The 12,902-nt window shown below is 37.4% G+C and overlaps 1 protein-coding gene across 1 annotated transcript; it reads right to left on the bottom strand.

The window, feature by feature from the left end:
- Nucleotides 1-10,698: 10,698 nt before the first annotated feature.
- LOC141695885 (uncharacterized) lies at nucleotides 10,699-11,739 on the bottom strand. Its single transcript, XM_074500096.1, has 2 exons — nucleotides 11,107-11,739; nucleotides 10,699-10,986 (listed from the first exon to the last, which is right to left on the bottom strand). The coding sequence occupies exons 1-2, from the start codon at nucleotides 11,737-11,739 to the stop codon at nucleotides 10,699-10,701; spliced, it is 921 nt and encodes a 306-aa protein (XP_074356197.1).
- Between the last annotated feature and the right edge of the window lie 1,163 nt (nucleotides 11,740-12,902).

The following is a 12,902-nucleotide window of genomic DNA, read 5'->3' as shown; positions in this document are numbered from 1 at the left end:
TCAAAATCAGAATCTTTAGGGTACCAAATGCCAAGTTCTGGTGTTCCCTTGAGATATCTGAAAATTCTCTTAATAGCTACTAAGTGAGATTCTCTAGGGTTAGCCTGAAATCTAGCACAAAAACATGTAGCAAACATTATATCTGGTCTATTAGCTGTTAAGTATAGAAGTGAGCCGACAATGCCCCTATAACTTGAAATATCCACAGACTTTTCAGTAGTGTTTAATTCAAGCTTAGTTGCAGTAGCCATGGGAGTTTTTGCAGATGTGCAATCCATTAGATCAAACTTCTTTAAAAGATCAAAAATGTATTTAGTTTGACTAATGAATATTCCATCACTAACTTGTTTAACTTGCAAACCAAGAAAGTAAGTTAGTTCTCCCATCATACTCATTTCATACTTACTTTGCATCAATTTGGCAAACTTTTTGCAAAGTTTCTCATCTGTAGAGCCAAAAATAATATCATCTACATAAATTTGAACAAGTATGCTAGAGCCATTAACATTTCTAAAGAATAAAGTTTTATCTACAGTGCCTCTTGTGAAGTGATTTTCCAAAAGGTACTTTGATAAAGTGTCATACCAGGCTCTAGGTGCTTGCTTTAGTCCATAAAGTGCTTTCAAAAGATAATAGACATGTTCTGGAAAATTTGGATCTTCAAAACCAGGAGGTTGACTGACATATACTTCCTCCTCCAAATCTCCATTCAAAAAGGCACTTTTGACATCCATTTGATAGACCTTGAAATTGGCATGGGCTGCATAGGCTCAGAAGATTCTGATGGCTTCAAGTCTTGCAACAGGTGCAAATGTTTCATCAAAATCTATTCCTTCTTGTTGATAATAGCCCTTAGCAACCAATCTAGCTTTGTTACTGACTACTATGCCATTTTCATCCATCTTGTTTCTGAATACCCATTTGGTGTCTATTGGATTCTTTCCTTTAGGCTTGGGCACCAGCTTCCATACATTATTCCTCTCAAATTAGTTTAGCTCCTCCTGTATAGCTAAAATCCAATCAGGATCCAACAAAGCTTCTTCTAACTTCTTTGGTTCTTCCTTGGAGAGAAAACTGCTATATAGACATTCTTCTTGAGTTGCTCTCCTCGTTTGAACTCTAGAAGAAACATCACCAATGATGAGCTCAAAGGGGTGATCTTTTGTCCATTTCTTTTGTTGAGGTAGATTAGCTCTAGATGAAGAGGCCTCATTGTTGTCTTGATGTGTGATTGAGTTTTGATTATTAGAAACTCCCCCTGAGTTTGTGGATCTTTGATTTGAGAAAGGGAAACTTTCTATTGGTGATCTATTCTGATTCCCAGCTTCTTTAGTAACCCGACGGATGGTGAATTTTGAGTTCCGACGGATGAAGCTGGTTGTCTACCGACGGATAACGCAGATTGCCTCCCAACGGATGAAGCATTATGCAACTCGACAGATGTTGAATTTTGTGCTTCATTTGTAGTGGATTTTTCTGCATTATCATTTGATACTATTTCTTGATCACTTTCATCATCACTGTCATCACTAACCATCTCCACATTGTCAAATTTGAGGCTCTCATGGTAATCTCCATCTTGCGGTCCTTCAATCTTTTTATCATCAAACACAACATGTATTGATTCCACAACAATATTGGTTCTTAGATTGTAGACTCTATATGCTTTACCAAAAGCATATCCAACAAAAATTCCTTCATCTGCTTTAGCATCAAACTTCCCATTTTGATCAGTTTGATTTCTCAATATAAAGCATTTGCAGCCAAAGACATGAAGAAAATTTAGAGTTGGTTTCTTGTTCTTGAACAATTGATAAGGAGTCATGCATTTTGCTTGATTGATCAGAGAAATATTCTGAGTGTAGCATGCAGTATTTACAGCTTCAGCCCAGAAATATGTTGGCAATTTAGATTCTTCAAGCATTGTCTTGGCAGCTTCAATAAGTGATCTGTTCTTCCTTTTCACTACTCCATTTTGTTATGGAGTTCTTGCTGCTGAAAATTCATGCAAAATTCCATTTACTTCACAAAATGCTTTCATGACAGAATTCTTGAACTCAGTTCCATTGCCACTCCTGATTCTTCTTACTTTGAAATCAGGATGATTATTGACTAGCCTTATGTGATTGATTATGATTTCACTAGCCTCATCTTTAGACTTTAGGAAATATGTCCAAGAGAACTTTGAGAAATCATCTACAATTACTAGGCAATATCTTTTCCTTGAAATGGACAACACATTGACTGGTCCAAACAAATCCATGTGAAGCAGTTGCAAAGGTTCTTCAATTGTTGAATCAAGTTTCTTTTTGAATGATGCTTTAATCTGCTTTCCCTTTTGGCAGGCATCACACAATCCATCCTTAGAAAACTCCACTAGAGGAATGCCTCTAACCAGTTCTTTCTTTACTATCTCATTCATGGTCTTGAAGTTTAAATGGGATAGTTTCTTGTGCCATAACCAACTTTCATCCTGACTTGCTTTGCTGAGAAGACAAGTAATAGGTTCTACATTTAATGAGTTGAAGTCTGCTAGGTACACATTTCCTTTTCTCACACCAGTGAGAACCACTTTGTTGCTCCTCTTGTTAGTCACAACACAGGCTTCTGAGTTGAAAGTTACGGAATTGCCTTTATCACAAAGTTGGCTGATACTCAACAAATTGTGCTTGAGACCATCCACTAAGGCAACTTCCTCAATGATGACAATGTCTTTTGAAATCAAGCCATATCCCACAGTATAACCCTTGCTGTCATCTCCAAAAGTAATACTAGGGCCAGCTCTCTCCTTGAACTTTGTGAGCAGGGTAGAATCACCAGTCATGTGTCTTGAACAACCACTATCCAAGTACCATAGATTCTTTCTGTTTCCCTGCACACATCAAAATCAAATCAAGTTGATTTTGGTACCCAAGTTTCCTTGGGTCCTGCCTTATTAGCTTTCTTTTTCTGTTTCTTAGGCTTTATCTCATTTGACTTGGGGATATCAGATTCATCCTTAGTCATTTGAGTTGGGCCTTTGAAACCATTCATCACAGCAGAATTATCATGCATATTATGATTAACAGGGAATGGCATGTTATTGGTGAACATGTTATTCCAGTAAGGTATGCTAAATGGCATTTGTGGCATACTAAATGCAGCATAATAAGGATTAGGTGCAAATGGCATGTTAGCAAACTGTGCATTCATATTCTGTGTAGACATAGCATTTATGGGCATAAGAGGCATGGCATTCATGTTGGGAAAGTGAGGTAGCACAGATATGGAAGTAGGCATGGCAGATTTGCAGTTAACAGACAAATGATTTACACTACCACACTTGACACAAATTTTTCTTGGAGCATATTTATCAGGTGTGTAGTTATTGTGTTTGTTAATCCCTACTTTACCATTTCTATTATTTTTCTTTTTAGCCTCTATTTTAACCTCAATCTTTTCATGTCTGTCACTCAATTGCTTGACAGTCATATGACCAACATTAGCCTTTTTCCCTTTCTTAACTTGACTCGATTCTCCTGTAACAAAATTCTTGGAAACTGATCCATACTTTTCATTTAACTTAACGAGTTTGGCTTTACTGATAGGCTTGCTCACAGTCGATGGATGAGGATTTACATCACTCGACGGATAACCCTTTTTGTTATCCAACGGATGACCCTCATCATCCGTCGAGTCTACATCTGTTAGCACTCCTTCCACCAAATTGGGATCTAGCTTCTCCTTGTTCTTCTTCCAGGATGCATCACAAAAGGACTCGATCCCTTGAACTTTGGTGATTTGAGCATGAACATCTCTAGATGTTTTCCATGCCTTAATCACCTTCTGTTCACGTTCAAGCTACTTCTTCAAAATTTCTACTTTCTTCAAGGACTCAGTTAATTCCTCCTTGGCAATCTTACACTCAATTCTTAATTTTTCAAAATCAATGAACTGAGACTCTAGCACATTATTCCTCTCACTTAAAAACAAATTGTTTTCTTTGATTTTAGCATTTTCTTTAGTAAGAGACTTAAGTGTAACACGCAAATGATATACCTCTGTAGACATGTCATTTATAGCATCATTACACTCAGCTTTAGATAAATGTGCAAGGTTTGTAGTAACTACCTGATTACTTGAAGAACTTATCTCTGTTTCATCAGACTTGACCATTAGGGCTAGATTGACATAGTTGACATCTTCATCTTCATCCAGACCATCTGCAGCCCAGTCATTTTCTTGTGTAATGAAAGCCCTTTCCTTTTGTTTGAGCAACTCAAAGTATTTCTGTTTATAATCCACAGGCTCAAACTTCTTTTTGTTGGAATCTGACTTTCTACACTCACTGGAAAAGTGCCTTGCCAAGCCACATTTGAAATATTTGAATTTTGATTTATCCACCATGTTTCTATTTGGCTTGGCTGCTCTAAAGTTCTTCTTGAACTTGAGCTTGGAAAATCTTCTGGAAAGAAATGCTAGATGTTCATCAATATCCTCCATGTCATCTTGGCTCAAAGAATCTTCATTTTCAGCTACCAGCCCATTGCCCTTGTTTTCACAGACCCTTGAAGTTGATTCAACAGCTTCCATCTTCATCTCCTTCTCTTTTTCTAACTCAGCAACTAGTGCAATGGATCCTCCTTTCTTCTTTCCTCTTTCCATCCTCTCATCTTGCTCTATTTCAAGATCATAAGTCTTCAGGATGCCATAGAGTCTCTCCAAAGTAAACTCCTTATAATCTTGAGAGTTTCTTAATGAGACTGTCATTGGTTTCCATTCCTTTGGAAGAGATCTAAGTAATTTCAGATTGGAGTCTTTTGTCTGATAGACCCTTCCATGCAGCTTCAGAGCATTTAGTAGTTTTTGAAACCTACTAAAGATGTCAGTGAGAGACTCACTTTCTTCACTATAAAAATGTTCATATTGCTGAATCAGTAGCTGCATTTTGTTTTCTCTAACTTGCTCAATGCCATCACAGATAATCTGTATAGTGTCCCAAACATCCTTGGCAATTTTGCAATTGATGATGTTGTCAAACATATCACCATCAACTCCATTAAACAGGATATTCATGGCCTTCTTATCTTTCCTGACTTGTTCAATATAAGGATCAGACCATTCATGCCTTGGCTTGGGGACAGATGGCTCATTTCCAGTTGCAGCTCTCATTGGTACATGAGGACCTCTTTCTATGCAATCTACATAGGCCTCATCTTGAGAAAGTAAATGAAGATGCATCTTTACCTTCCAGTAATGGTAATTATCTTTACCCAGAAAAGGAATCTTGACTCCAATATCCTTCTTGTTCATCTTGTTATTTTGTTGATCTTTAAAACTCTTTGTTTATCAAGAGCTTGCTCTGATACCAATTATTAGTCCCTTAACAATTCAACAAGAATTACAGAAGGGGGGTTGAATGGAATTCTTGAAACTTTTTCTTAAATAAAATTGTTCTAACTTAAATATACATATCATTGTGAATTGATTTGCAGAGTGTGGAATAATAACTTCAAATGAATCAAAACACAAGTATTTAAAAACACGAGTCTTTAAAAACTTTCTGGTGGATTTGAATGTATCCACCAGAGATATATAATATATATCGAGAGAACTCTGTGTAGCAAAAAGCTCACAGCTGCTTACAAATGTTGAACAACTAAAAATGCAGAGAAATGCTAAGAATGCAGCTTACAAATGTTTCTCTCCTTTTATCTCAGTTAGTTATTCTATTTGCTGCTTCTTGGTTTATATATCACCAAGATTACAAAGTAATAAGACAAGATAATAAAACAAAAACTATCAAGTCTAATATTATTCTACTTCATTACTCTATTCCAGCATCTTTGAATATCTTCATAATAGTATGGAAATGGCAATGCTTCTTTGTTCTCTAAAACCCAGTTGAATAGTCTTCCACATTCCATTTACATACACTCGACGTATGTGATTGTGTTGTCACTGTCAACAGGTGTTTGAATTCTTTATCCGTCGGGTTCATGATCATCCGTCGAGTTCATGATCATTCGTCGGGTTTTCTAGTTGATCATCCGTCGAATGGCATTGTTGTTCATCCGTCAGGTAGCAATCTGGCACTTGACTTCATTTCATTTATGCAGGATTACAAGACGTCATCTATGTATAATTAATCAACCTATTCTGCATATCTAGTTAAAGTCAACATGACTTGAGTACTACTTATAGAATCTAAACAATGTGTATGCAGAATTGTGCTACAGACTTATTGTTACACAAGCTACTCACTCGATGGATAATAAATCATCATCCGTCGGGACTATATTGAGTCATCCGGTCGGGACTATAATCCTTATCCGTCGAGTGCTATACTTTTTCACTAAGTAAAATCTACCAAGGTGTTTTGTTAATAAAATCATCAAGTTCACAACATATACACAACATAGACCTACCCGTCGAAGCATCAATTGACGTCAATTCCCAACCAAACCAATTCGAATCGTCACATAAATAAATTTTTAGTCCCGAAAATAATTTATACGAGTTATTTATTTATTTAAAATATTTAGGACTCAGAACAGGGTCATCATCGTCCACCGCGCGCTCGTAAAAGAATTCATCGCGCGCGGCGGCAAAATTTATTAACGCCAGAGAATATACGGGTGTCCGAATAAATTTCACCGATTATTAAATTTATTTTCCCACGCGAATTATTAGTAATATCACGAACTTTAATTAAATAATTCCTGCAGAAAATTGAAAAATAATAATAAAAAGTCGAGAGTGAACAGAATAGGGCACCCGCGCATGGATAACACGCGGCACCATTACAGCCATGCCAAAACACAGACCGGCCGGGAACCATCCCGGAAAATACACACACACAACATAATACTCACACACATAATAGATACACATGCATACACATATATTTCCGAATATGACTGAATCAAGCCGATACTCAGAACAAGATGAAAGGAAAAGGCCGGATTAATTACCTGAAAAAGAAGCAACTAGCGGAACAGTGCCAGAAAATGAGAAATGGAAAGTACAGAAGAGGCGATGGAAAGAAGGAGGAGAGAAAGAAGAGAATAAGAGAAAGAGAGATGAGAGAATTTAGAGAGGAAGAGAGAGCAGGGAGATGTGAGACGAGAGAGAGAGAGATGATGCAACCCAACTGCAGCCACACTTCTGATTACCAAGCCGCGTGTCCAAATAAAAGGGACACGTGGCTATTCCTGAATCAATCCCGATTTATAACACCGAAATGTACCAGTAACGATTCATATCGCACGCAAGAACTCCCTCGAAATATATATTCAAAATAACTCCAAAATTTTATAAATATTCTAAAACTAAAAAACATAAATTTCGAAATTTTCAGATGAGTTTTAAAAAGTGATTTATATCTGCACTTAACGATTAAGCGAGACCGCGCATACGCAAGATTAATCCTGTAAATTACCAAAAAAAAATCTAAAATTCTCGGGATATTGTGAAGGTAATAAAACATGTTTCTCGTAATATTTGAAGAATCTGGGAATTAAATATGGATTTTACAATTACATGCAATCAGAAAATCATTTAAAAATAAATAATTAACAGAATATTGAGTTAAAATTTTTATAAAATCCCGAAAATAATCATTGCAATTATAAAATCATAAAAATAATTTTAGAGACAACCCAAATAATTTTTTAAAAATAAGATTGTCATAAAATCACTTTTTAAAAGTGAAATAAAAATAAAATGGTGCAACAGTTACTCATAAAAACACACCATGCAATCCAACGATCATATATAAGCACTAATAAGTCAGACACAGGGACCATAATTAATATAAAATTCCTTATTTAATTATTTACGCAATAATTACATATTTAAATATTACAAAAAATGTACGAGTCATTATATCCTTCCCCCTTAAAAAGATTCTGTCCCCAAAATCTTAACAAATTAAACAAGTGAGGATATTTGTCAAGCATATCTGATTCTAACTCCCAGGTAGACTCTTCTACCCTAGGGTTTCTCCAAAGTACTTTAACTATAGGGATAGATTTATTCCTAAGTACACGCTCCTTACGATCTAATATCTGGATTGGCTGCTCCACACAGGACAAATTTGATTGAAGCTCGATTGGTTTACATTCGATTACTTGATTTGAATCAGGGATATATGGCTTCAACATGGATACGTGAAATATATATGAATATGCTTCCATTGCTGGGGTAGAGCTATCTCATATGCAACTTTTCCTACTCGCTTCAAAACTTCGAATGGTCCCATATACCCCGGACTCAGCTTACCTTTCTGACCAAATCGAATCAATCCCTTCCATGACAAAACCTTTAATAATACCAATGATCCTATTTCAAAGTTTATGTCCTTCCGATGCAAATCTGCATTCTTCTTCTGTCTGTTCTGAGCGGCTTCTAATCTTTTTTGAATTAATATCACTGCCTCTTTCGTCTGCTGTACTAATTCAGGTCCTAACACTTTCTTTTCCCCTACCTCATCCCAATACAGAGGTGATCTACACTTTCATCCATATAAGGCTTCGTAGGGTGGCATTCCAATGCTGGCATGGTAGCTATTATTATAATAAAATTCTATCAACGGTAGATGATCATCCCAATTTCCCTTGAAATCCAAAGCACATACTCTTAACATATCTTCGATCGTCTGAATCGTTCTCTCACTTTGGCCATCAGTTTGAGGATGATAAGCGGTGCTCATATTTAACTTAGTTCCTAAACATTCTTGAAATTTTGTCCAGAACCTTGAATTGAATCTTGGATCTCGATCTGATACTATAGACATAGGTACCCCATGCTTGGTGACTATCTCATCCAAATATATTTTAACTAGCTTTTCCAGAGAATACCTTTCATTAATCGGAAGGAAATACACTGACTTGGTCAATCTATCAATGATTACCCAAATGGCATCATGATTCGATCTTGTCTTCGGCAAACCCACCACGAAATCCATTACAATCTCTTCCCATTTCCACTATGGAATCTCTAAAGGCTGCGGCAATCCACTGGGCCTATGATGTTCTGCTTTTACCGTCTGACATACATGACACTTACTAACCCAATCTGCAATCTCTTTCTTCATTTTTGGCCACCAAAAGTGCTTCTTTAAATCTTGGTACATCTTTGTGCTACTAGGGTGGATAGAAAACCTAGAGTTGTGCGCTTCGTGCAATATTTCATTCTTTAATTCCGCTACATTAGGAATCCAAATGCGAGAGGAAAACCTAAACAAACCTTGGCTATCCTTTTGAGTACATAACTCTTCTTCTGTCAGATTATTCAAGTCATGTTCCATAACTCCTTCTTGACACCTTTTAATCTTTTCCATCAACGCTGGCTGGAAAGTAATCTTGTATAGCTGCTCCTGACCTCCATTTGATACTCGAACTTCAATCTTCATCTTTTCTAAATCTCGGGCTAGTTCATCCGCGATATGAACCATATTTAATTTCTCTTTTCTACTTAAGGCATCAGCCACCACATTGGCCTTACCTGGATGATAATTAATCGAGCAATCATAGTCCTTAATCAGTTCCAACCACCTTCTTTGTCTCATGTTTAAATCCTTTTGGGTGAATATATACTTTAAGCTTTTATAATCCGTATAGATATCACATTTCTCTCCGTACAAGTAATGACGCCATAACTTCAAAGCAAATACTATAGCTGTCAACTCAAGATCATGAAGTGGATATTTCTGCTCAAAGGGCTTTAACTGCCTAGACGCATACGCGATAACCTTATCATGTTGCATTAGCACACAACCTAATCCTTTGAGAGAAGTATCACTATAGATTACGAAATTCCATGTTTCATCTGGTAACGCTAACACTGGTGTTGACACTAGCCTCTTTTTCAACTCTTGGAAACTTTCTTCACATTTCTCAGTCCAAATAAATCTCTCATTCTTCCAGGTTAGCTTGGTCAACAGGGTTGCAATCTTGGTAAAGTCCTTCACAGATCTTCGGTAATAGCCTGCTAATCCAAGAAAACTTGTAATTTTCGTCGGGGTCTTCGGTTGCTCCCATCTGGATACCGCTTCAATCTTCGCAGGGTCTACCTTAATATCATCCTTACGCACTATATGACCTAAAAACTAGACTTCCTCCAACCAAAATTCACATTTTGAGAACTTAGCATATAGTTGTTTTTCTCTCAACCTTTGCAAAGTAATCCTTAGATGTTCGGCATGGTCGTCTTTGGTCTTTGAGTATATGAGGATGTCATCAATAAATACAATAACAAACTTATCCAGATACTCCTTATACACCCGGTTCATTAAATCCATAAAAGCTGCTGGCGCATTAGTCAATCTGAATGACATCACTAGGAACACATAATGGCCATACCTGGTTCGAAAGGCAGTCTTCGATATATCTTCAGGCTTGATCTTCAACTGATGATAGCCCGATCTTAAGTCGATCTTGGAAAAACAACATGCTCCCTTAAGTTGATCTAACAAATCATCAATCCTGGGTAGGGGATACTTATTCTTGATGGTTAACTTATTCAATTCTCGATAGTCAATACATAATCTCATGCTTCCGTCCTTCTTTTTCACAAATAACACTGGCGCACCCCACGGGGATACACTTGGTCTAATTACCCCTTTATCCAAAAGTTTCTTAAGTTGTTTAGCTATCTCTTTCATTTCTACTGGGGCCATACGGTAGGGTGCCTTTGAAATTGGTTCTGCTCCCGGAATTAGATCAATAGAAAACTCAATCTCCCAATCGGGGGTAATCTGGGTAACTCTTCTGGAAACACATCTAAAAATTCACGAACTACTGGAATCTCCTCCAACATAAGTACCTTCTTCTCAGTGTCCACGATATGGGCTAAGTACGCTTCACATCCTTGTCTTAACAGCTTCTTTGCTTTCAGTATCGAAAGAAATTTCTTTTCCTGCTTCTGTCCTTGATAAATTATCCTTTTATTATCTTCTGTATATAACAAAACTTTCTTTTTCCTGCAATCAATATTTGCCTTATGCTGGGACAACCAATCCATTCCTAAAATCACATCAAACTCTCCTAACTGAAAGGGTATTAAATCCACTAAAAATAAATGCCCACAAATTTCTAGTTGACACCTAGGATAAAACTGGTTTACTGAAACTTTATCCTGATTAGCCACTTCTATAGTCAAGGGCTCATTTAGATCCTCCAACATCAAATCCATATTACTTACACATTCTTCAGATATAAAAGACTTAGACGCTCTTGAGTCAAATAAAACTTTAACAGGCACGGAATTTAGAGAAAGCGTGCCTGCAACCACATCTGAATCCTGAGCATTAGATCTTTTGGTCATCTTAAAGGTTTTGGCTCTTGCTGTGCTAGTTGCTGGTCCTTGAGATTCACTCCCTCCTACACTGCCTTGAGTAGCCATCTTGCAGTTTCTGGAGATGTGCCCAACCTTACCACACTTAAAGCAGGTGACTCCGAAGTTTCCTGTGTTACACTCTGACGCATAATGACCTTTTTTATCGCATTTAAAGCACTGAACATCCTTCCAGCACTGACCACTATATTTTTTACCACATAACTTAAAATCCACAACTGGCCTGGCTGACTGAACTGGGGCAGAGGCAACTGAGGTGACACCGGAACTCGTTTGAGCCATGCCTTGCCTTCTAAATTTCTTATTCCTATTCCGGCCAAACTTCCTTTGAAACTTCTGACTAGACTCCTCCTGGTCTGCATTACCTATACCACCTTCAAACTTTCTCTTCATATCACTCATTTCCTTGAAGGCCAACTTCTAATCACTCTCAATCACCAAGGCGGCTTGAACTACAGAGGTATACATCTTAAGCTATAGAGCCACCACTCCACTACGAACTTCCGGCTTCAGTCCTTGCTAAAATCTCCTAGCTTTCTGAATTTCAGTGTTCATATATCCAGGGGCTAGTCGGGCCAACTCCATAAACTTGGCCTCATACTCAACCACACTCATCTCTCCTTGCTTCAATTCTAAAAACTCCACTTCCAATTGACTCTGCAAGCAATCCGGAAAATACTTCTCTAGAAACAACTCTGTAAATCTGGCCCAAGAGACAGGGCCTTCTCCTTCTAAGGCACGCGCAGATTCCCACCAAAAACTTGTTTCACCTTTGAGAAAGTAACTGGCATAATCCGACTTAGAATCATCATTGACCTGAATAAGGGTGAAGGCTTTCTCCATTTCCTTAAGCCAAATTTTAGCAGCAACCGGATCTACCTCGCCCTTAAACTCTGGGGTTTAACTGACTGAAAAGACTTGTTAGCTGATTTGACTCTCTTGGATGGGGTTGCTGTTGGAGCTGCAGCTGTTGTTGGATTTGTTGGTGTTATTGTTGTAAAAATTGTTGTTGTTGTTATTGTTGATGCAGGAATTGCTGTTGCTGCTGCTGGAATTGTTCTTGCTGCTGGGCCATCTGATTAGACTGTTGGCGTAGTAAATCTAGTAATCCATTCATGACTGGGAGGCATTCTCCTGAAACATGGCAAAAAGGTTTTATATGAAAATTGTGCCCCCGGGTAGCAACAGTTTTATGCATCAGGAGAATGCGGTCATAATTAAATATTCCATTCCTTGTATATTTGGGGTCCACCCATGATGCATAACTAAATTTAACAAAATCCAGCAACAAATACCACAATAACAGTAACAGCAATAACAAGAGTGCAATAAGATAAAACCAACAACAGTAATACCATAAAAGAACGATTGTACAACAACAGTACAAATCCATCTAACAACTACAGTACAACACTCAAAATATACTAGATACACAATAAAATTGGCTGTCATAGCAGCCCCGCCTAATACAAACTACAATACATAATAAACATACATAGGAAAAGCATCTACAGAACTCCTATAACTAACTCTAAGCTCTGTATCTCACTGCAGCAACTCTGATC

Source organism: Apium graveolens, chromosome 2 (genome assembly GCF_009905375.1).
Source record: "Apium graveolens cultivar Ventura chromosome 2, ASM990537v1, whole genome shotgun sequence".
NCBI lineage: Eukaryota > Viridiplantae > Streptophyta > Magnoliopsida > Apiales > Apiaceae > Apium > Apium graveolens.
This window is presented reverse-complemented; position numbering and strand designations above follow the sequence as displayed.